Here is a 25,114-nt window from a genome sequence, read left to right on the forward strand (position 1 = left end):
GGATGAAGCAGCGCTTTTATTGTGAAGACAGGAACTGTGCAGTCGGTTCTTAGAGTTTTGACGGCAGGTCCGGCGCGAGAGTCTGTTGAAATAAAAAGTGTTTCCCGCCTTCCTGTCAGTCATTTTTTCTTAATAATGATGTGGCAGCAGCCATAGTCTCCTCACAAGACCCTCGGGGGCCGTGAATGTCAATCAAGAGACCAAAGTCACGTCATGGTGAAGATTGATGAGCGATCATTTTTAGGTTAATTTTTTTTTTCATCCTCCGCCATCGACCGCCAGCTCGCCATCCACGTAATGAGCACCCCTGCTTTAAAGATAGGTGTTCCAGGATCTAGGGTTAGTTAGGGTTTGTGTTAGGATCGCGACTAGTTTGGGTAAACATGATAAGGGCTCGGGTTATAATAATCCAAACCCTAACTAAAGTGTGAAAATGATATTTATTTGAGGTGATGTGAGTCACATTTATTGTCGGTCATTAAAAAGGAACACCAAATGTTTTAAGAAAAAACAAAATATAAATAGTTTTTTTTGTCACACCCAGCCCTGATTTTCAGGGTTTAAAAACGTACGAGCTTTAACTTTGACGTACGTTTGTGTCAAATCGGCTGCTTTTTTTCTGACCTAGTAGAAAAATAGAAAGGTGAGCGTGTCGTGAATGAAAGTGTTCCGTTCAAAAACGAGGATCCTTCCACTTCACGCTCCATCTTCGGACACTTTTTGGGGTTTCTTGGTGAAATTGCAAAAAAAAACAAAAAAAAAAAAAAACGGGAGATGAGCACAGAAGTGAGACGGAAACAAAAGTAGCACAGCCGTGTTCCGAGAGGACGACTGGATGTGAGCGCCACCCCGTGGTCACTTAGTGGAGGCGGAGGAGGAGGAGGCGTAAACCCCCAGGGAAGCGGCTGATGGTGGCCGTCCTTCTCTGTGCTTCTGTCCCTCTGCGCGACTAAACACACAAAAGATGCTCCGTCCTCTCCTTACCTCTCGCCAGCCCGTCCTTGCACCGGCGTGTCGCTCGGGGGCCGCGCCACCCTGGCGAGGGGGGTGGGTGGAGGCCAGCGAGGGTGGAGGGGGCGTGGTTAGGAGGCCTTGCCCAGCTCGATCTTCTTCTGGATGGCGCGGGCGGAGTGGTAGATGAGCGCGTCGATGAGGCCCGCCACTGCAAGAGGACAGGGGGGGGGGGAAGGCCACCGTTTAGCGGCAGGTGGTGGCGAGGAGGGCAAGGGGGTGGAGTCTCACCTGTAAACACGCCCCCAATGATGGCGCACACCCCGGTCAGGAAGTGAGTGAAGGACCTGACAGAGAGAGACCGTAGTTAACACAAAATGTTGTCCTGCGCATCATTCAATGTTGTCCCCCACGCCATTAAAATGTTTTCCGCATCATTTATTGTGGCCCTTCATGTAATTTGGTCCTGCACGCCGCAGCGTCACATCAATGTGTTCCAAATCATTTAATATGCTTTTCTGCATCATTTATAGTGGCCCACCTCGTCATTCAATGTGATCATCCACATCATTCAATGTGGTCACCCTCATTGTTTGATGTGGTCCTCCATGTCATTTATGGTCATTCATTGTCGTCTTCCTCATGATGTGATGTGGCCTGGCACGTCATTTATTGTGGCCATGATTGTAAACAATGTGGGGATGTGAGGAGCTCCACAACCCGTGACATCACGCGCACATCGTCTGCTACTTCCGGTACAGGAAAGGCTTTTTTATTAGCAGGGATGGGAATGAAGATTTACAAAATCAGCTGAACATTTTTGAATCCTAAAACACCGCTTTGCGGGGGGGAATCTGGGGGCATGTCCCCCAGAAAAATGTTGAAATCTATGTTATTTTAGGATGCATTTCCTGCTATTTTGAGTCAAAATCTAACCATATTCTCCTGACCAAAATTTTACATTTATTACCAAATATTTTCATAAAAATGTATCATGTGATGAGATTGATGTATACAATTTTACACATAAATCAAATTCTTGCACACTTTTGGATTATAGACACAAATAGGACTACAACTGGATTAACCAGAATTATTCTCCGTAATCTCACTTTACTTAGATGCCTTGCCTATTTCGCGTGGTCAAAGATCCAAAGTTCACAATGTCCTTGCAATATAAGCACTGAACACGTCCTGGTTTAATCACACTTTGCAATGAAATCGCTGATCAGTTCGTCTACTGTTACGATATTGTTGTTAATCTTCACCTTCAGTTTGATAGATACAGTATATTGAGCCATGCCCAGTTCCACTTGTTTCTCGCGCCCTGATCGATATCTTTCGCTAATGAAGCATTCCTATCTTGAATGCTTTCTCTCTGGCACTCACCGAGGCTGGACTCTCCCCTTTCCTCACCCTTATCTCTCCTGCTTGCTTCTTTGTTTTGTTTTGTCTTAACTTTCTTGTTGCCTCTTTTTGCACTGCTCTCCAAATCTAAACATCGGAACTATTTAACTGGCCTCAACAAAATTGACAAGATCTTGGGTTTGGGGGAACCTGCTTGTCGTGACGAAGCAAGCGGTTGTTGCTGGACACACCACGGACTCTCGGGAGAAGAAAGAGTGCCGCGTGCCTGGCGACCCTTTTCTGTCGAAGAAGTATTTGGAATTATGACAACAGGACATCTGCTGATTGGAGTAAGCGTTGCTCTGGTTTGTCGACAAATTGGAAGTTGCTGGCAGTCTTCAAAGTACCCCAAAGCTGCCACAAATGATTGGAGGATGCGGGAAGAACTGTGGATTACATCGGACTGTCTACCCCGCAGTTTTTGAGGACCAATCATAGGCAATTTTAGAGTGAAAAGCAAATTTTATTTTCACTCGCATACAAATCATTTTAACTTGGATTTTTTCCCTGGCTTGGAGACTCTCCCGAAGATCACTGCAGGAAGACACAACAAACTCCCTTTTTTGTCTCTCATGGACACACACCTGTTGTTGTGAACTTTGAACTAGCGACGGCAAATACATCAAGGCCGCGGAACAGAGACACACTATGGGCTTATACACACACACCCACAAAAAAATATACGCCACACATACACCCTCCTGTCCCCCAATCCAACGCCCTCGACGCAATCCCGTAGGGTGATGAATGGATGGTCAGCGCCTGAGAGCTGCGGCCTACCACCATGACCTTGAACTACCTTCCCTCTGTTGCTAGATATCTCGAGATGTATGTTGTAATATGTATACTGTATGTACTTTGCTATGGAGCGTTTTTTCCCACTCTGAACTGGGCCCCCTTAGGAGCCCTGTCTGGATTGTATTTTTTTACTCATCCTTCCCCAGCGTTGACCTTTTTCCCATCTTTTACGGGGCGCCTTATGGCGACCCATCAGCGTCTTGTTCTGTAACCCTGTACACTGTCTCATCTTGAACAGGTTTGTGCTGAAAACAAAGTTTCGCTGTACTTGTTGCAATGACAATAAAGACCTACCTAATAAGCTTAACCATGTCTGAAACTGTTTTATCAATAAAGAAACGTGTTTATTGAGAGCTACTGTCTTTTCTTTCCAGATTAGTCGCCGATAAACACAACCAATATAAACAGAATACGAGTCCAGAAACGCTCACAATAATTGAGGATCAGGGACTAGATATTGTCGGCAAACGACGCGTGCAGACGTCTAAAACGGGCGATGTCATTGGTTGATGTTGTCAGCTGATAGTAGAGCTAGCCAATCTGGTGCCTTCACACATTGGCATTATATTTTTCGCAGGAATCCTCTGCCTTGTGCTGATAACTAGGTCAACGCAGAGACAAAAACCACAAGTACCTAACCCCCCTTATAATTTTCTCCCCGGATTTAAACGATTCACAGAAATTACCCCTGGCGGCGCCAAAATCGGCGGAATTCCGCGGATCCGCAGAAAATTCCCATCCCTGTATTAGCGACCAAAAGTTGCGAACTTCATCGTGGATGTTCTCTACTAAATCCTTTCAGCAAAAATATGGCAATATGGCGAAATGATCAAGTATGACACATAGAATGGACCTGCAATCCCTGTTTAAATAAGAACATCTCATTTCAGTAGGCCTTTAAAGGGGAACATTATCACAATTTCAAAAGGGTTCAAAACAATAAAAATCAGTTCCCAGTGGCTTGTTTTATTTTTCGAAGTTTCTTTCAAACTTTTACACCTCCCGGAATATCCCTAAATAAAAGCTTTAAAGTTCTTGTTTTTCCCTATTTGCGATGCGACTGTCCATTTCCCTGTGACGTCATACAGTGCTGCCAATACAAACAACATGGCGGTTACCACAGCAAGATATAGCGACATTAGCTCGGATTCAGACCCAGATTTCAGCGGTTTAAGCGATTCAACAGTTTACGCATGTATTGAAACAGATGGTCGGGGTATGGAGGCAGATAGCGAAAACGAAATTGAAGAAGAAATTGAAGCTATTGAGCGAAAAGCTATTGACGCTATTCGGCCATAGCATGGGTGTACCTAATGAAGTGGCCCATAGCATGGCTGCCTTATTAGCATCGCCGGTAAAATGTGCGGACCAAACGATCAGGACTTTCGCATCTTGTGACACTGGAGCAACTTAAATCCGTCGATTGGTAAGTGTTTGTTTCGCATTAAATGTGGGTATCTAGTTTCAAATGTACATACAGCTAGCGTAAATAGCATGTTAGCATCGACTAGCGTAGCATGTTAGAATCGATTAGCGTAGCATGTTAGCATCGATTAGCTGGCAGTCATGCTGCGACCAAATATGTCTGATTAGCACATAACTCAACAACATCAACAAAACTCACCTTTGTGATTTCGTTGATTTTATCGTTGCAAATGCATCTGCAGGTTATCCATACATCTCTGTGCCATGTATGTCTTAGCATCGCCGGTAAAATGTGGAGACACTCTGGCACATTCAATGGGGGTCTGGCGGCAGATTTCTTGCCAGTGGTGCAACTTGAATCCCTCCCTGTTAGTGTTGTTACACCCTCCGACAACACACCGACGAGACATGATGTCTCCAAGGTTCCAAAAAATAGTCGAAAAAACGGAAAATAACAGAGCTGAGATCCGGTGTTTGTAATGTGAAAATGAAAATGGCGGGTGTGTTACCTCGGTGACGTCACGTTCTGACGTCATCGCTAAAAGACCGATAAACAGAAAGGCGTTTAATTTGCCAAAATTCACCCATTTAGAGTTCAGAAATCGGTTAAAAAAACACATGGTCCTTTTTCTGCAACATCAAGGTATATATTGACGCTTGCATAGGTTTGGTGATAATGTTCCCCTTTAATAAACTAGATGAATACATTTCTCGTAGGCTCACTGAATCTTGTTGAAAACCAAGCATTGCTGGGAACTCGAGCTGAACCACCAGACAAAATGTGAACTTCACACCATTAAATCACTGCAAACATGAATTGTGACAGCAAAATATTTGTAGTTGGTAAATCAAGTACCAAAACTTAACCTATCCTTTTTCTTATTAGCGTCACGATCACAGCAATACGGCACTTATTTGTCATTCAAAGACGTTACTTGGCGATGCACCAATAAATTCAACATTGTCATTCACAAATGAATGCTAAACTTGTGGACCCCTCCAGATGTAAAGGCCTCCAACTGTTCTACTTTAAATCATCGTGGGTGTCAAAAGAAGTGCGGTCGAGCAGCATCTTGAAGGGTCGACTTCGCTAACGGTGAATAGTTTGAATCTTTAGAAACTGAGTTTTCTTAAGTGTGTAAATCCACTCCATCCCATTAAAAATATTTGTTTATGATATATTATCTACCTTTAAAAATGGCAGCGGCAGTCTTACCGGTGTTTCTCGGTAAATTTCACCATCATGGGTGACAGCTCGTACAAAACAAAGACACCTGGCAGGCCCTGGTCGCCTATCAAGCCGTTGGCAACTTTTTCATGTCTCGTGACTGAGAACTGGTTGCTTTTGACAACCTGTAAAGACGAAAAAAGAAGTCACATAGTACGACTTTGGACCGCATTCGTCACACAAACATTTTCTTTTAAGCAGCACTCACCTCGCCATCTGTCTTCATGTAGACGGTGGGAACAATCTTTACAAAATACTGGTACATCATTGAAGCTGGAGGACAAAAACACAAACAATGAGATATGAAACAACTTCAATTTCATAATTAACTCGAAGAGGCAATTCTTGAAGGAATTGCGTGTGAATGCTCCAATGCTGAAGTTGAAGTGAAATGCAGACAGAATGTAGTATGAATGTATGAATAGTTTGAATGTTGAAATTGTTTAAGAGCTGAAATGACTTGAATGTTGAAGAGTTTGAATTTCCAGGAAAACAGGAATTTGGTTTGGAACTTGGGAAAGTGTTAGTTTGAAAGTCCAGGATGAGTGGAATGTGTTAATGTTGGAATGGTTAGAATAGGTTGAAAAATGTGGGAATTGTACAACTTGGAATAATGTCCCATTCATTTCAATGGGAACTTTCTGGAAATTTGGGGAAAAGCAGGAATTTAAAAAAATGATTAAGTGCATGAATTATCCGGATGAGCTGAGTTGGTTGGTGTTAGAATTATTTAAATTGGGCAAGAAATGTTGAAGTAGTAAATAGTATTAGGGAACTTCGGGAAAATCTGGAATTTTTTTTAACTCGGAAAAAGGGTAGTTAGAATTTTCAGAATGCTGGAATGTGTCGAAGGTGGAATGCTTTGAATGGGTTGAAGAATGTGGGAATTGTGGAAGTTTGAAGAATGTCCCATTCATTTCAACAGGAATTTCCCCAAAATGTGGGAATTTATAGAAAAGCTGGTATTTTTTGAAAAATTGTAAAAAAAAAAACTTGAATGGGCTCAATGATTAGAAATTTTCCAAATCGGTCGAGAAATGTTGAAGCAGTAACATATTGAGTTGAGAAATTGTATTATGGAATTCCTGGAATTTCAGGAAAACTGTGAATTTTGTCAGTTCTAAAAAAAAACTTAATTTTGTGTCCTGATTAAGAGGAATATCTTGACGGTAGACCAGTTGAAATGTGTTGAAAAATGTGGAAGGAGTAGTCGCCAGAAAAAAGGGTGGAACTAAAGCTCTGGAAAACCAAGAATTCTGGAAAATCCTGGATTTTTTTTTAACTTGGGAAAGAGGAAGTTTGAATGGCTAGGGGGCAGCACGGTGTGACAGGGGTTAGTGCATGTGCCTCACAATACGAAGGTCCTGAGTAGTCCTGGGTTCAATCCCAGGCTTGGGATCTTTCTGTGTGGAGTTTGCATGTTTTCCGCGTGACTGCGTGGGTTCCCTCCGGGTACTCCGGCTTCCTCCCACCTCCAAAGACATGCACCTGGGGATAGGCCCCTCCCACCTCCAAAGATATGCACCTGGGGATAGGCCCCTCCCACCCCCAAAGACATGCACCTTGGGATAGGCCCCTCCCACCTCCAAAGACATGCACCTGGGGATAGGCCCCTCCCACCTCCAAAGACATGCACCTTGGGATAGGCCCCTCCCACCTCCAAAGACATGCACCTTGGGATAGGCCCCTCCCACTTCCAAAGACATGCACCTAGGGATAGGTTGATTGGCAACACTAAATGGTCCCTGCGATGAGGTGGCGACTTGTCCAGGGTGTACCCCGCCTCCCGCCCGATTGTAGCTGAGATAGGCGCCAGCGCCCCCCGCGGCCCCAAAAGGGAATAAGCGGTAGAAAATGGATGGATGGATGGACTAAATGGTCCCAAGTGTGTGAATGTGAGTGTGTATGTTGTCTGTCTATCTGTGTTGGCCCTGCCATGAGGTGGCGATTTCTCCAGGCTGTACCCTGCCTTCCGCCCGGATGCAGTTGAAATAGGCTCGAGCACCCCCCACGAGCCCAAAAGGGACAAGCGGTAGGAAATGGATGGATGGATGGCTAGGGTGAGTGGAATGGTTTAAATTGGTTGAAAAATTTGGAAATGGTGGAAGTTTGAAAAATGGCCAATTTATTTTGAATGGGAAAAATGTCCCAGAAAACCTGGAAATCTGGGAATTTGTCAAGGGAAAGCTCACGAGTCCCGAGTAGGCTGAACAGTTTGAAGTTGGAACTGGTTTGAATCGGGTGAAATGTGGAAGGTTAGAGCGCGCCAAAATCCGGAGGAGAAGAAAAAGTTGAATAATAAATAGATGCATTTTGGTGTAGAAAACCATGTGTGAATACTTTGGAGTTTCACACAATTAAAAAGGCATGTCTTATTATCCATCCATCCATCCATTTTCTACCGCTTATTCCCTTTCGGGGTCGCGGGGGGCGCTGGCGCCTATCTCAGCTACAATCGGGCGGAAGGCGGGGTACACCCTGGACAAGTCGCCACCTCATCGCAGGGCCAACACAGATAGACAGACAACATTCACACTCACATTCACACACTAGGGCCAATTTAGTGTTGCCAATCAACCTATCCCCAGGTGCATGTCTTTGGAGGTGGGAGGAAGCCGGAGTACCCGGAGGGAACCCACGCATTCACGGGGAGAACATGCAAACTCCACACAGAAAGATCCCGAGCCTGGATTTGAACCCAGGACTGCAGGACCTTCGTATTGTGAGGCAGACGCACTAACCCCTCTGCCACCGTGAAGCCCGCATGTCTTATTAAAAAATAAAAAATTATGTAAAATGCTTGTAGTACTAAAATGTGCCACTGCAAGTCGCTGTTAATTCACCATCGAGGTCACATTTCCTGTCCTCCAACTTCCGGCTATGGAGGTCTGACAGAAAGACATTTAAAAGCTCTTCAGCTCAAGCACGTGTTTACACCTTCAGCCGAGGACAGCAAAGGAAGCTTGCTTGGAAAAAACTCAGTGACGGTAACTACTTACTTCGCACGAGCGCTTTCAGATTGTTGGCGTGTCGTGTTTTGCTGTCAAGGCCACAAGTGGCGTTAGCCAGCTAGCTAGTTAGCATGCTAACTAGCTTAGCATGCTAAGCTACCGCCAGGGACGATTCTCACCCGAAATTAAGAATTTTTGTTTACTATGGATGTAGTGTTTGTGACCAACGAAATATCAACCTGGTATTGATACTATGAAGGGGACAAAGCAAGAACATCTCGCTAACTAGGCTACAGTCACCAGCGGACACAGTCCAGGCTGTTATGACCTACTCTAATGATTAACCACTTTTGTAGACGTTGTCAAGCTTTTGTGAATGGTTGCACGTTCATGCATTTATGTTTCAGTTGCAAACATATCCAGACACGTGTAAGTAAGACTACTTCTAGGTTAAAGGCCTACTGAAATGAAATTTTCTTATTTAAACAGGGATAGCAGGTCCATTCTATGTGTCATACTTAATCATTTCGCAATATTGCCATTTTTTGATGAAAGGATTTAGTAGAGAACATCGACGATAAAGTTCGCAACTTTTGGTCGCTAATAAAAAAGCCTTGCCTGTACCGGAAGTAGCAGACGATGTGCGCGTGACGTCACGGGTTGTAGGGCTCCTCACATCTGAACATTGTTTATAATCATAGCCAGCAGCAGCTAGAGCTATTAAGACCGAAAAAGCGACAATTTCCCCATTAATTTGTGCGAGGATGAAAGATTCGTGAATGAGAAAATTTAGAGTGAAGGACTAGGGGGGGAAAAAAAAGGCGATTGCAGTGGGAGCGATTCAGATGTTTTTAGACACATTTACTAGGATAATTCTGGAAAATCCCTTATCCGCTATTGTGTTGCTAGTGTTTTAGTGAGATTAAATAGTACCTGAAAGTCGGGGGGGTGTGGCCACAGGAGCGTTGACGCCAGAGTCTCTGAGGGAAGTCATGGCAGCTGCCAGAGGACGAAACCCCGCTGATGTCTCCGGTAAGAGGCAACTTATTACCACAATTTTCTTACCAAAAACTGCCGGTTGACATTTGGTCAGGATCCATGTTTGCTTGACCGCTCTGATCCATAGTAAAGCTTCGCCTTCGGGAATTTTAAACAAGGAAACACCATTTGTGTGGCTAAAGGCTAAAAGCTCCCACCTCCATCTTTCTACTTTGACTTCTCCATTATTAATTGAACAAATTGCAAAAGATTCAGCAACACAGATGTCCAGTATACTGTTTAATTATGCGATTAAAGCAGACTACTTATAGCTTGGATCGGGCTGGAAAATAATGTCCGCTACAACTTGAGACATCAAACGCACGCGTCATCAGACGATTCATCATACCGCGACAATTTCAACACGACACTTTGTGGGAAATTTAAAATTGCAATTTAATAAACTAAAAAGGTCGTATTGGCATGTGTTGCAATGTTAATATTTTATCATTGATGTATAAACTATCAGACTGCTTGGTCGGTAGTAGTGGCTTTCAGTAGGCCTTTAAACAAGTTGAAAAACTTATTGGGGTGTTACCATTTAGTGGTCAATTGTACAGAATAAGTACTGTACTGTGCAATCTACTAATAAAAGTTTCTATCAATCAAACGTCACACACACTAGGTGTGGTGAAATTATCCTCTACATTTGACCCATCCCCTTGTTCAACCCCTGGGCGGTGAGGGGAGCAGTAGCAGCAGCTGTGGCCGTGCTGAGGAATTTTAGGTCAATTTTTTAAAATGTCCTCTCCACATCTTCCTTCTCCAGATGCCGGTAGCTGTCGGACCGTATGGGCAGACCCAGCCCAGCTGTTTTGACCGGGTCAAGATGGGCTTTATGATGGGCTTTGCCGTTGGCATCGCTGCTGGTGCCATGTTTGGTACTTTCTCGTGTATAAGGTAGGCTCCCTGGTTTATTTACAAAAGCTGCCGACATAAATATGCATCTCTCTCGGCTCATGAGCGGAACACAGCAGTTTTCTCTGTCTGCAGAGTCGGCATGCGAGGACGGGAGCTCATGGGAGGTGTGGGGAAGACCATGATGCAGAGCGGGGGGACGTTTGGCACCTTCATGGCCATTGGGATGGGCATCCGTTGCTGAGGACGACGAGAAAGCCCTCCGTGCAATCCAAATACACCTATGGGACTTTTACACTAGCAACCACGTTGCGTGTCCACTCATCCATGTCACACCACCATCTTGTTTCTTTCATTAAAAGGAAGCCCAAAAGTAGCCACATCTTGTGTTGGGTGTTGTGCTTTCTGACACCGACTTCCTGTTCTGCAGTCAGTGCCGGGCGACAGGTATGGAAGTAGAAAAATGCCGAATGTTAAAGCTGGACTGACCTTGTGGTGCCATGACGTGCGTCCCGTCCAGAGGGTTGACAATGCCTGGGTAATCCTTGCCAAACGACAGGTGTTTTATCACATGGGTCATGTTGATCTGAACAAATGAGATGCTTCGTCACTGGTATGTCAAATATCCTTACCAAGCAACCATTCTATTAAATCACCCAAAGTAGTGTAATTAAATTTTGACCCACACTTTGGGGAAAATATTCGTATAAGTTGAGGCAGACTCCAGCTAGGGCCGCAACTATTGATTATTGTAGTAATTTATCTTAATCAGATTTAACGGCCAATTATGTTTTAACACACAAGGAATTAGACAGGGCTCTTGTTCAATGCAAGAAACAAAGAAAAATGCAACAGAGCACAGTACGACAGCAGCACCATATTAGTACATTAAAGAACATAAGACATTTGAGAGCATAGCTGATGCAACCAGCTGCCACTTCAGAAACACTATTTCTACACATACAGCTACAAAAGTAAAAGGGGTGGGGGATCAATTTAGTTTGTTAAAACAGAGTAATCCGATAAAGTAATCTATTGATTAGTTTAAGTAAAAAAAAATAAAACACTGTGCCTACACTGGTTAATGTTCTGATCTTTTCTATTTATGTGACTTCCAGTAGGACCAATGCAATTCAGGTTACAATTCCTTTAAAAACACCAATTAAGATTTAAAAAAAAAATCTACATTTCAGACGCACCTTTTTCCCCAAGATAGCGTTCCTGGTTGCAGGAGCTCTGCTCGTGCATCCTCCTCTGGTTGGGTGTGTTCTGCCTTTTGATTCAGGCCTTTTTTGGACTACAACTAAGGTTGGCACTTTATTTGGGAACTTTGAGAACTGCCTAGGGGAGCCTTTTGGCCACGTTTGCACCGCAGACCAGCTGCTGCCTCTCTGCCACACCAGAATCCGCAGCGATGCGGACAAAGAGACAGGGCTGCAGAGATGAATGAGCATGTGTCAAACACTACTTCAGCCTCCTTAGGCGAATTCTCGCTTATCTACATGGACCAGGCTAGTGGGCAGCCTAGGACGGAGTTTGCTCTCTTGGTTGCTTTTTGGGGTCTGTTCCTGTCTCTCGCTGTGCGCCAAGCCCTGCTGACAATGACGGGGAGCACTGCAGAGGCCACCATGGTGGGTACAGTATGTGGGTGTTGAAATTGTGTTTTTTTACACGTGGTGCAACCGTATGAGCGCAATATGTATTATTTGCTACTTTTTGGGGGTCTTTGTTTTACTTTGTAGCTTTATGTATAATTTGCGCCGCTTAAGTGGCAACTGACTGCATAAGCTCTTTGCTCCTTTTAATGTATTTTTTGTTATTTGTTTACTTTGTTTTCATCTTTTTTTTCCCCACCCAGATTGCAAATGACACCACGCCCACCCCCTTTTCAAAAGTATCAAATTATCTTTTAAAAATGTGCACCGTTTAAATATACAGTACATCTTGAAGTCAACGCCACTATAACCCCACAGACACAGTTGAAAATTATATAAATTCACAATACACTCGCCAATTGATTTTGACTCCATTTAAAAAAGCAGCTTCTAGCTGAGAGCTTGCCTTTATGTCCAAATACGTATGTCCACCTCCTTGTGAAATAACGTCGCCAGACTGCAAAACTCTCCGAACACTACACACGCACCCAAAACTGCGCGCAAGCTAACACCAAAATGCACAAACCTTACGAGTTGATGCTTTGGCTTTCTTTAAGTAAAAGTGTGGTGAATTTTGTTTCCACCAAGAGGTTCCTGTATATCAACTATGAAATTGCACACGGTCCAAGACAAAAATGCACTACTTACATTGTCTAAACCAAAACTCTGAAGGTCGTGAACTGTCAACACAAAAGAAAGCAACAATTACAGTTGGAAATGTTTTACGACACGTATGAAGAGCACATTGAGTTTGTAAGAGAAGTTTCAAGTCAACCACACTTTTTAGGGGATGGGTAATAGCACAGTCCTCGCAAAGGGCAGGTATGCTAAATTTCATTAGGTCAGCAGGAATAAAAAGGCCACTAGGATAAACTGGTTTGGTAAACACTGACTTACAATAGTAATAAAATCACTAAGAGGCGTAGGTTAAACTTAGATGAATATTCTACTACCAGAATCAAACAGCAAAAGATGTTTTAAAAGACGCACTAAACATCGAAGCACAATTATAATGAAAGCACTCAAACAGTCTGCAAAAAAGATGGACTTACTTTCCACAGCGTGCACTGCAGAAAGAAGAGAGAAGAAACACCAGGTGATGATTTTGAGAGACAGAACACACCAAAGTCACGTGCAGGCTGGGGCTGAACGGTGCTTTTGTTTGGCTTCACTCTTCATGAGTGTGAGAAATGTCTGATCTGACCGTGCAGCCCCAGAGACATGAAGCAGTAAAGGCTGGGAGGGGAACATGGAGGCTTGATGTTCATTCGTCGGTGGTTCTTGTCTCTTCTCCTTTCTACTGATGCGCAAACTAAAAGCATAAGCGTCGCAAAAATAACAAAAACAAGAACAAAGCCATTGTACTATCAACACAATGAACCTGAGTAATAACAATACTAATACTGCTAATAACAGTACATGTTTGTTTCCTATTCATCTAAACTAGGTGGAAACGATGAATGTCGTAAACATACCCGCTAACTAGGGCTGTATGGTATATCGGTACTAGTATAGTACCGCAGTACTAATGAATCAAAAACGGTACTATACTCCGTTTGAAAAGTACCAGTTCGACATATTTTTTTTAATGGACATGACGGCGCATCTTCGGAGCTTGTTCGGCAGCGCATAATCACAGAGTACTTACAAGTGTGTAGACAAAAAAGGGAAAATGGACGCATTTTGGCTTAAAAAGTAAAGTTAAAGGTGAAGTTATAACACTGAAACACCCTCAGGAAGAGCTGCTTTAAGACATGGCTAGCTAGCTGGCGGATAATGTCCATCCGGAGTGTTTTTGCTACTTCTAAATCACTAATCCTGGTCTCCGTAGTGGCAAATAAAATATTTTTTTCACAAGTCCTGCAGTGATAATGCAGGACGAGGAATAGCTAAACATGCTTCACTACACACCGTAGGAGGATACAATAGCTCACCGGCATCACAATGTAAACAAACACCGTGGGTGGATCTACACCTGACATCCACTGTAATGATACCAAGTACAAGAACGTATCTAGTCGATACTACTATGTTTACATCAATATTGTTTTATGGTCAAAATCTTTAATTTAAAAAATAAAATTCATAATCTCAGGAAATGTGTCCCTGTGCACACGAGAACCTAAATTATGACCAATGTATGAGCCTGTAACTAATTGGTATCGGATCGATACCTAAATGTGTGGTATCATCCAAAACTAAAGTATCAAAGAAGAGAACAATAAGTGATTATTGCATTTTAACAGAAGTGTAGATAGAACATGTTGAAACAGAGATTAAGCAATATTAACAGTAAATGAACAAGTAAATTGATAACCAATTTTTACAGTAATAAAATGATAAATGACACAATATGTTACTCCATACATCAGCAGACTAATTAGGAGTCTGTTTGTTTACTTACTACTAAAACACAAATAGTATGTTCACTATTTTATTTATGGACTGAATTGTTCTTGGATTGCAAAAAGAAACATGTTTAAAGTACTCTAAGATTTTTTGTTAAAATAAAGCCAATAATGATATTTTTTTGTGGTCCCCTTTATTTAGAACAGTATCGAAATACATTTTGGTACCGGTGCTAAAATATTGGTATTGAGACCACCCCACTGCTAACTAACCAAAAACAGCAATGAACACAGGAGGTAAGAGAATATTGTTGGATGAATATGTGGAAACCAGTTACGGTAAGTCTGTCAATAGTTTCTGAACGTTGGCACAGGTAAGTAAATATTTGTACTGTAAATAGATTTTTAAAAAATTGCTGCGGCGTAGATTCTACTCGGCCTCTTTCACAGAAAGATCCCGCAGAACTTTCCCAACAGAAGTTCCTGCATTTCCCCACATTTGCCTTTCACACAGAACAGTCTGACAGTCTGCAACAGTCTGACAGTGACAATTGCTTTCAACACAACAGGGCAGAAGTGACACTTTCCCGACAAGCCTTTTCAGCATTCATTCAGTGGCATCCCAGTTAGAGTAGCATAATGTTTTCAATCATTACACATGTCACCTGACAGTAGTTTGAGGAAAAAGCAGCTGCGTAAATCCGTATCGGTTGATAAATTGATGACAAAAATGAAGCGCTGAGTGATATTGGTGTACGGTAAAGGCCAAAAATCCAATATTGGACATCCTTACATCAGAAGTAAAAAAAAACCCTGCCTGCTTGACTTTGCCGTCACTTTTTCTCTGTTGGTGCCATTCACACATAGCAGTGACACACGGGAAAAAAGGCGGCGAATAGCAACATCTGGTGGTTCGTACATAGACAAATTATCTCAGCGAGCATGAAGATGATTGGTCGAGAGTTGTGTTCTCATGAGCTCCATTAAAACAAACATGAACATGCTTAAATGTTGCTTTGGGAAGTTGTGCTGGTGTGTGTTCAGAAACCTTTGAATGTGTCACTGTTGGAGTTCATGAGCAGAGTGAAAGACAGATTTTGGGTCTTTTCTTACCGTGGACATGTGACTGCTGGAAACTTTTTCCTGGAGCAAAGTGGAAATTTCCCGCCACCTGGAAGTCAAAGGTTCATGTTTTAAGGTTAATCAACATTACATTTTAAGGTGAATCAATATTACATTTTAAGGTGAATCAATATTACATACATACCTACATACATATATATATATATACACACACACACATACATATATCCACGCATACATACACAATCACATACATACTTCTATATATACAGATTCCAGAAAACACAGAGTGAGATGTTCTACCTCTTGTGCGAAACACAAATGCATAAAATGACTTAACACATTAAGTGACAAGTAAAACATTTACAAATACAACAACCAACTTCTAAAACATTAAAACCGACTCCAAAACACATAAATTGACTGCGAAGAGATGCACAGTGACATCTAAAACGTAAATTACTCCTAAAACACATAACAAGACACCTAAAACTCATAATAAGACTCCTAAAACACGTAAAAAACTCATAAAACACGGAAAAATACTCCTAAAAACATGTAAAAAAAAAAAAACTAAAACAAATTTAAAAACAGATCCTAAAACACGTAAAAAACTCAAAACACGGAAAAATACTCCTAAAAACATGTAAAAAGACTCCTAAAACAAATTTGTGAGCACGTACACTTGGTGGCCTTGTAGGTGAACAGTGAACGTGAATGGAAGACCTGAAGGATAAAATAATTTACGGGTGCGCATCATCAGTAGTGTTCCCCTGGGTCACTGGGTGTTTCGGCTTTTAACACTATACACCCTCTCCAGAGGCGGCCAGCAACAGGATGATCAGACCTGAGCTTGCGACCCACACATATATACATACAAACACATACATACAAATACACACACATTTAAATAAACACACACACTGAGATATTACATTTTGTTGGTACCTTGTTGACTTCCAGAAAACCATACACTTGGCAGCCTTCGTTCTTCTGTTCCTGCATCCTCTGCGTGAAGCCCTCTCGCTTGCATTGCTCGATGGTGTCTGCGTTCTTGAAGGCCCAGCCTCGCCTACGGTATGCCTCCCGCACGTCGTCACAGGTGTTGCAGCATCTGCGACATCAAACAAAGCGCTTATAAGGAGACCCAAAAGGACCTAAATCCGCTGTCAGGCATGTGGGATCTGCGCAGCCGTCTTACTTGAGTTCGTCTGTCTCGGCGCCGTAGCAGCTCTCGCAGCGATTTGGGTCAAGCGTGCTGGGGTCAAACGTTGCACCGTCATCAGCTTGCCCAAGTTCTATAAGGGGAATCAGCGTAACCAACAAGAGCTGTTGCTGTCTGCCGTGTGTGGTGTATCCAACTATTATTTATTATTATAATGTAACCGTACTGTTGTCTACAATGTATCAATGTACAATGCTCTGGCTGAGCATTTACCTCTATTACAACATCGCTTTTGTTGCTGCTATATTGTTAATAAGTGACCACATGACTACGTTTGCTATGCACTTTTTAATGCACTCTAAATCATTATTGAAGTAAAAAAAACATGTTATGTATAATGACATTTCAGAAATAACACACTTTTTCCAATCACAGCCGGTTTCCTGAATAGTTCAAAAAGCCCTGAATCTAATTCATCTCACTATTTGAAATACAACTGAGTTCATGATTTATTATTTATGGAGTAAATTGTGAACAAATTGAAAACAGGAAGTGAATAAAAGTGTTAGCAATTGCTATAAAATGGAAAAGCAGTAAGATTAAATAAGATCTGCTTTTTCCTACTCCTTTTTGAACAGAGAAACTGGAAATGGTGTTGGCTAAAAACTGAAACCATAAATTAGAATTTTTAGCACTTTGTAGCCTGGATCTGTGTTTGATCTGTGTTCAGGCAACCGGTAGAGACGCTGTTCCAGTTTTAAAAATAACTCTGTATTATGTACATGAAAGCAGGTTAAATGGTTTAAAAATTACAAAATTAAGTAAAAATTTTATTTTCAATAAAACATGACTGCCGAAAAAAACAGCTCTAGAAGATGGTTAAAGGCAGTGTTTTTCAATTATTGTATTGTACTTAATCGTGGGGCATCGCCATGGCAAAATAAAAACCACCAGTACTTAAAAATGAGTTTGTTTTTTTATGAAACACATTAAGGTAATATATCGTATGAATGGATATATTTTATTTAAGCATTATTGGCCATGATTGGTTTGAAAACATCTCAAATATAAAAATGTTCCTCTATGCTTTATTATGAAAACGTGCATCTGAATCGCCTGTCAGCATAAGCCCTACAACTGATTGAGCACGGGAGTTTGGCGCGCAGTAGAAAGGCAGTTCTTGTTCAAGTCTGTGAAAGCTACCCTAGTTTTGACTTTACTATCAATAGTAATGAAGACACCGTGTGCGTCTTCAAGTCATCGTTGGGACATCTGTGTGTGGAGTTGGCATGACCTCCCAAATGTGTGTGTGTGGGTTTTCTGCGGCTTCCTTCTACATTCCAAAAATATGCTTATTAGTTCAATTGGAAAGTGTAATTTGTCCACAAGGTATGAATGTGAGTGTGAATGATTTTCAATGTGTGCCCTGCGATTGGCCTTACTAATTTTTGTTAGCCTGTCCAGGAGCTGGTCCATTATACATTAGCATTAAGCTAGCGGCATTTGAGCCAACCTTCATCCTGTATAATTGTATTGCTTTTTTCAGTATGTTTCAAACTGTATTATTAACTTAACATGATTACTATATTAATGTGCCCTTCATGTGCATATTGATGTATTTCTTGTGTGAGCTTAGTTTTAAAAATACTTCATCATGGAGAATATAAATAAACCACTTCAACTTATTGTTTTCTTCTCCAATTCAAAGGACTGTTTACACATTTAACAAACTAAATTACAACATTCAGGGAGGGCAGAATATAGTTTAGCCTGTGTTGTAAAATAAGCAGCAACAATTGAAAAATGAGTAAAACGATATAAAAACAAATATGTTATTACTAATAACAGATTTGTTTCTAGATATGTTCCATTTGTTTAGTCTTTTAAAAAATATATGCATTATGTTCATGACATCGTATATATGATGATGTCATATTGGCCACGCCCCCACCACCACATGTATATTGGCTATCTGGGGGAAACTCTGAAAGGTATTTACCGTGTCTCTCGGCCTCCTGGGTGACTGGCTGGAGGTCTTTGTCCAGCCGCTGCTTGAATAGGTTGTGTTCCACATCAAGCTGCTGCTCGCCGGCCACGTCCATGGCATCGATGCTAAGATCTGACAAGAAGGAAGGCATCATCATCATAGGATGTTTAAAAAAGAAAAATGTCAGGAGGGTGTGGGCGTTACTGACAGGCGCAAGGCATGTGAGGGAAGATGACGTCTATGTTGATTTTCAGCTTGTCTCCTCTGGACGTGTCCACATACAGTTCGGGATGAACCTGCGGGGAAACAGAGGAAATGATGTTCCACCTCTTCATTTATGGTTTGAATATGGTTCAAAGTAGGGCTGCACGATTAATAGGCATCGAGGTTTTAAGTAGTGCGATAAATAACCTCAAAAAGTCTGAGGTTTTTTGTATTCTCCGCCCTCACTGGCATTCAAGTGACGGACACGTTCGCCAATCAGAATTGTTGAGCCTCATGTCATTTGCCTCCTGGCCATTTAAACTTGTTTAAGGAAACGGCATGTTTGTGTGAGCTGCAGTAGAGGCAGCCAGTATGCTAATAACTAACACCACTCGCTCCTTGAAAAAGTCTTAATGGTGACCCGGCCTGGTTCGTTAGTCTAAGTCAGTGGTGTCCACTATGTCGATCACGAGCTACCGGTCGATGGCGGAGGGTGTGTCAGTCAATCCGCCAGCCAGCCAGGCATTAAAATATTAAACCTAAAAATTAGCAATCATCAATTTTCACCAAGAAGTTACTTTGGTCACTTGATTGACATTCATAGCAGCCCAGGGACTTGTGAGATGACGCTGGCTGCTGCCAAATCATTATTAAGAAAAAATGACCGACAGGAAGGCCAGAAACACTTTTTATTTCAACAGACTCGCGCCGTACCTGCCGTCAAAACTCTAAAGACCCAACTGTACAGTTCCTATCTTCACAATAAAAGCGCTGCTTCATCCTGCCTGTGCTAACAAAATAAGAGCCTCAGAAACCTAGCAAGCTATGGAGTTGGCCGCCAATGTATTTCCTATAAAGTGTATAAAAAGGAGTATGGAAGCTGGACAAATAAGATGCCAAAAACCAACTACTTTTATGTGGTTTTGGACAGAAAGGAACGTTATCACTACTGTCTGATTCCAATCAATGCAAGTCATCACAATCAGCTAATACACCAACTTATATTCTTGTCTGCATGAAAGAAAGGAATCTATATGTGTTAAACATGCTTATATTATCATTAAACACCTTTAAATTGTAAACAAAAATGTCTCTTTCATAAATAAATAAATATAAATTATATATATGAATGAGGTAAATCCCCTTGACTTGGTCAATTGAAAAGTAGCTCGCCAGCAGAAAAAGTGTGGCCAGACAAGTCAATCAATCAATCGAAGAATAAATTGAAATGGAGTCGAAATACTTTGCCAACATGGATAAACTGTTACGTCCGTGTGTTTGTTTTCTCAGTCAGACAAAAAGAAAGAGAAAGAAGTCTCACTTTCTGCAACGCTCTCAGCACCTAAGCGTGTTTATTTAACAGCAGAATGAGATAAACAACAGAGTGAACCCTCTTCTCAGTCATTCACAGTCTTTGTCCTGGTGGGCGAAGAGCAAGACTGCTAACTTACACATAGGAAGCACGACAGGGAATCTCGCAACTCACTAGTGAGAGATTACGCAAAGTAACACAAACTAAGAGGAAAAAATATGATTACCAAGCCAAATGTCCCGTTTTTTTCAGCTTCAAATCGGATGGGCAGTATGAGCCCATCAACACGGACAAACGAGCGAAAATGTCGGAAAAAAAGACAACACAAGGTAGTTTTTTCAACTTGTAAAAAAATGCACTTTGAGATGTTTAATATTTGTTTAAGTACAATTTCTGCTTACAGACATGAGTTAATTTTGTGTGTTTGTGTATTTTTTTTAGCATAACAAATGTATTTACTTTCCAATCATAGTACAATGGAAAACTTATAAACACTGTATTGTTATCGGTCATTTTTTAAGTTTTAGAGCATGATGTATTGTAGATAAAGGCTTCCAGTCTGTCTGCATAAAGTCAAACATTTTTTAAAGTAAATTATTACATATTGTGTTTAAACCTTGAGACAAGAATATGTTGATTCACAGTCTAAAAGTATCATGACTTCCTTCATTCATTATTTCATAGATTTGTATGTATAAAAGGTAAAAATCGCAAATGCAATTTTGGAGGGAAAAATCAGGTTAGGCAAAGGCTTTTTCCTCAGAACCGTGCAGCCCTAGTTCACGCTGGCAGTAGCTAAATTACCTCACTTTGTCAAACATCACATAACATGCAGTAAAACTGGTCTGGTAGAGGAATTATCAACATATTCTACTACTTCCCTCACTATCAGTCGCCTTTCAAGTCTTCACATAAATCACCTTGGGATTTTCCCCCTACATTTTGGCGCAGAGCAGCAGCAAAAAAAAGTATTTTTCACATGAAAACAAATTTAAGTAATATACTGTATGAATACATAGAAATATATAGTGTATTATTTACACACTACTGACTAGTGATGACTGACGTAAGCACGACGCACACGATAGGCTGGAGCAGAGGCAACACGTTTGCAATGTGGACGTACTTCAATACATCCAATAGCGATTTACAAAAATGTGCAATGTGCAAATATTACGTGGACAGTGGCACTTTTTCCAGGTGAGAAAGCGCTGCTGCTGCGTGAGGTCAGCAAGTGTTTTGGGACAGTAGAGGCTAGCGCTGTTTGTTGCGGACATCGAGTGACACAAGGGAAGAGTCCGCAAACACGAGTACAGTCTCCAATAACACCAGAAAATGGTGCTAAATATGTTGCTAGTTGTTTTTCATAAAGAAAAAGTCACCTAAAGTCTCTAGAAACATTAACAAATTAAGTACTATATAAACTCTCAAAGTGGATGCAAGCACTTGCTAAATTGTACAATAAGCAGCATAATTGAAAAATAGAGCAAAATTATATAAGAAAAAATATGTGTTAAAACTAATTACTAAGAACACATGATTTTAAATGTACAGTCATGGCCAAAAATATGGGAACCCTGATTTCTATCAGATAATGCACTACTTCTACCATACATTTGTTGAAATTACAAATGCTTTGGTATCCATCCATCCATTTTCTACCGCTTATTCCCTTTTGGGGTAAATGCTTTGGTATTCACATGTTTATTTCTTTTGTTTGCATTAGAACACACACACACACAAAAAAAGCCAAATCTGATTTGATACAGAACTCCAAAAATGGACTGGACAAAATGATTGGCACCTTTTCAAAATTGTAAGAAATAATGGTTTTCTAAGCATGTGATGCGCCTTTAATTTGTAATTAAACTCAGCTGTGGCAAGTAACAGGTGCTGGCAATATAGTTTTTTGGCCATGAATGTATGTATAACATTATTTTCAAGCCTTTTCATTGATTATGCAAATTATATGATTTACCATGGCCATAACCACATCTCCACTCGCCAAAGGTATATTGGCAGTCTGGGGGAAAGCCTGAACCTGTTAATTATCACATTAATTACAGACACCCACTCACCTCTTTAGTGAGATAGTACTGGAGCTCCGAAATGAACAGGATTAACATGAAGATGCCGCTGATGATTGTCACTGGAGAATAACAGATGAAAAAGTCTGCGTTAGACCAAAAGAGGCAATACGGTTTAGCATTTATGTTAAATTTGAAGATGAGTTAACTAGCAAACTACAAGTAAATAGAACCGTAAATAATGTTTTATTGTTTGAAACAAATTGCATATCATGTTTTAATATCAAATGCTTTATTCTTACTTTTTTAAGTTCCGCTATTGTTTAACTTCACTATAATGGAACGTACGTCAGAACAACACGTCGCTTTCTTCTCAGGACATAAATACATCATGTATTTATCATCCAACACAAAAATACTAGATTTATTCTACATAAATAATGGTAAATAACGGCATTCATGTGAAAAAATAAGATGAACTGTCACTGGTGAACATCTTTTTGACCTCAAAGCCCCACTTTTCCACTAGAGAGGGTCCCACTCAAATATTAACACAAAATTACAAATCTTATTCTTGATTGTAATTGTATTCAGTAATTATACACAAATGTTATGATCTGTGTTGAACACAAAGATGATTATCTAGTTAAAACAGGGGTGTCAAACTCAAATACAGAGTGGGCCAAAATTTAAAACCGAACTAAGCTGCGGGCTGAGGTTGAACAAATTAACCTTTTAATAGGGACCCAAACAAGTTTTGCATTGAATATTGAACAAGCAAGGCTTATATAACTTTATAGTGACATGCAAAATCGAGTTCCAAATAATAATAATAATTAAAAAATATCAATGGCATATCAAATAAAATTTAAATAAAAATTGAATGCCCTTTTCGGCGGTGGGGTTGAGGTGGACGGGGTTTGGTGACAGCAGGGGGTGTATATTGTAGCGTCCCGGAAGAGTTAGTGCTGCAAGGCATTCTAGGTATTTGTTCTGTTGTGTTTATGTTGTGTTACGGTGTGGATTTTCTCCCGAAATGTGTCATTCTTGTTTGGTGTGGGTTCACAGTGTGGCGCATATTTGTAACAGTGTTAACGTTATTTATACGGCCACCCTCAGTGTGACCTGTATGGCTGTTGACCAAGTATGCATTGCATTCACTTGTGTGTGTGTATAAGCAGCATATATTACGTGACACGCTGTTTGTATAGAGGAAAAGCGGACGTGGAGACAGGTTGTAGAGAACGCCAAAGGCAGTGCCTTTAAAGCCCACCCCAAATATTGTTGTCCGGGATGAAATTTGGGAGGGGCACTGAACTTCGGGATTCTCCCGGGAAAATCGAGAGGGTTGGCAAGTAAGAGTGTTAGCGGTGAATGCGGCGGGCCAGATCTGATGTTAGTTTGATATTGCCTCAAGGGCCAAGTGAAATTACACGGCGGGCCAAATTTGGCCCGAGGGCCAGAGTTTGACACCCAAGATTTAAAACTTTTGGCTTAGATCAGGCCATATCGCCCAGGCCTGGTACAGTCAATGTATTGAATTAAAATGTAGAATAATATGTCAAATAACTGAATGTTGTTACACAACAAACATGTCATTCACGCACACAGGTGCACACATTAGTAGCCATGTCAGGCTTTTATAGCAAGTAGCTGTAGAAGTTACATAAACATGAACAGGTCTGCTGTGCAAATGTCTGAATAGTTTATAAATATTGGCTCTAAACAAAAAAGACATTTTATTGACAAAGTGAGAGCTTCTATGGGACCAGTTAGCTTTGTTGTTAGCCGAGCATGCTAACTCCTCTTCTCTCGAGCACAGGACGAAAAGGAAGCAGTTTACCGGTCGCGCCGCCCCACGTCTTCACTCGAAAATCCTCCAGCGTTTTGGGGTAGGCGTCAAACTGTTTCAGTTTATTAAGAGCGTCCATTGTGGGCGTCGAACTGCGGCCGCCAGGCACCAAGGAGACCGACTGAACTGCCGCGGAGCAGTCCTGGGGGTTCACTTCCGGGATAGAGGGCGGGGCCTGAGTGGACCAATGAGCGCTCGACGCGTCAAGCCTCCTCCGTTCCCGTTTTTTTTGTGCGCCTTGATTGGTTGCAGGCCATCAATCCATCCATTGTCTACCGCTTATTCCCTTTTTGGGGTCGCGGGGGGCGCTGGCGCCTATCTCAGCTACAATCGGGCGGAAGGCGGGGTACACCCTGGACAAGTCGCTACCTCATCGCAGGGCCAACACAGATAGACAGACAACATTCACACTCACATTCACACACTAGGGCCAATTTAGTGTTGCCAATCAACCTATCCCCAGGTGCATGTCTTTGGAGGTGGGAGGGGCCTATCCCCAGGTGCATGTCTTTGGAGGTGGGAGGGGTCTATCCCCAGGTGCATGTCTTTGGAGGTGGGAGGGGCCCATCCCCAGGTGCATGTCTTTGGAGGTGGGAGGGGCCTATCCTCAGGTGCTTGTCTTCGGAGGTGGGAGGGGCCTATCCCCAGGTGCATGTCTTTGGAAGTGGGAGGGGCCTATCCCCAGGTGCATGTCTATGGAGGTGGAAGGGGCCTATCCCCAGGTGCATGTCTTTGGAGGTGGGAGGAAGCCGGAGTACCCGGAGGGAACCCACGCGTTCACGGGGAGAACATGCAAACTCCACACAGAAAGATCCCGAGCCTGGA

General features: G+C 41.8%; 2 protein-coding genes across 3 annotated transcripts; one reads left to right on the plus strand and one right to left on the minus strand.

Moving 5' to 3' along the window:
* Positions 1–421: 421 nt before the first annotated feature.
* ergic3 (ERGIC and golgi 3) lies at positions 422–24,461 on the minus strand. Of its 2 annotated transcripts, XM_061891991.1 has the most exons (14): positions 24,281–24,461; positions 22,489–22,559; positions 19,103–19,190; positions 18,907–19,026; positions 16,944–17,040; positions 16,691–16,856; positions 15,773–15,830; positions 13,364–13,378; positions 12,960–12,991; positions 11,146–11,242; positions 6,018–6,082; positions 5,798–5,934; positions 1,243–1,298; positions 422–1,162 (listed from the first exon to the last, which is right to left on the minus strand). In XM_061891991.1, the coding sequence occupies exons 1-14, from the start codon at positions 24,366–24,368 to the stop codon at positions 1,083–1,085; spliced, it is 1,170 nt and encodes a 389-aa protein (XP_061747975.1). In that variant the 5' UTR covers positions 24,369–24,461; the 3' UTR covers positions 422–1,082. The 2 variants fall into 2 exon arrangements, with proteins under 2 accessions (XP_061747975.1, XP_061747980.1); XM_061891996.1 differs by lacking the exon at positions 13,364–13,378.
* On the plus strand, positions 8,637–11,032 carry romo1 (reactive oxygen species modulator 1). The gene is made up of 3 exons (XM_061892006.1): positions 8,637–8,796; positions 10,568–10,698; positions 10,792–11,032. The coding sequence occupies exons 2-3, from the start codon at positions 10,568–10,570 to the stop codon at positions 10,898–10,900; spliced, it is 240 nt and encodes a 79-aa protein (XP_061747990.1). The 5' UTR covers positions 8,637–8,796; the 3' UTR covers positions 10,901–11,032.
* Positions 24,462–25,114: the final 653 nt, after the last annotated feature.

Source organism: Nerophis ophidion, linkage group LG02, assembly GCF_033978795.1.
Source record: "Nerophis ophidion isolate RoL-2023_Sa linkage group LG02, RoL_Noph_v1.0, whole genome shotgun sequence".
In the NCBI taxonomy this organism is placed as follows: Eukaryota; Metazoa; Chordata; class Actinopteri; order Syngnathiformes; family Syngnathidae; genus Nerophis; species Nerophis ophidion.

What these genes read in the sequence shown, in the direction of transcription:
- romo1 (XM_061892006.1), top strand. Translation starts at nt 10,568, where the DNA reads ATGCCGGTAGCTGTCGGACCGTATGGGCAGACCCAGCCCAGCTGTTTT. An exon ending in GGTACTTTCTCGTGTATAAG is followed by an intron (nt 10,699 to 10,791) that starts GTAGGCTCCCTG and finishes CTCTGTCTGCAG; the next exon opens with AGTCGGCATGCGAGGACGGG.
- ergic3 (XM_061891991.1), bottom strand. Translation starts at nt 24,368, where the DNA reads ATGGACGCTCTTAATAAACTGAAACAGTTTGACGCCTACCCCAAAACG. An exon ending in CCAGGAGGCCGAGAGACACG is followed by an intron (nt 17,041 to 18,906) that starts GTAAATACCTTT and finishes TTCCCCTTATAG; the next exon opens with AACTTGGGCAAGCTGATGAC. An exon ending in ACATGAAGACAGATGGCGAG is followed by an intron (nt 5,935 to 6,017) that starts GTGAGTGCTGCT and finishes TCGTCTTTACAG; the next exon opens with GTTGTCAAAAGCAACCAGTT.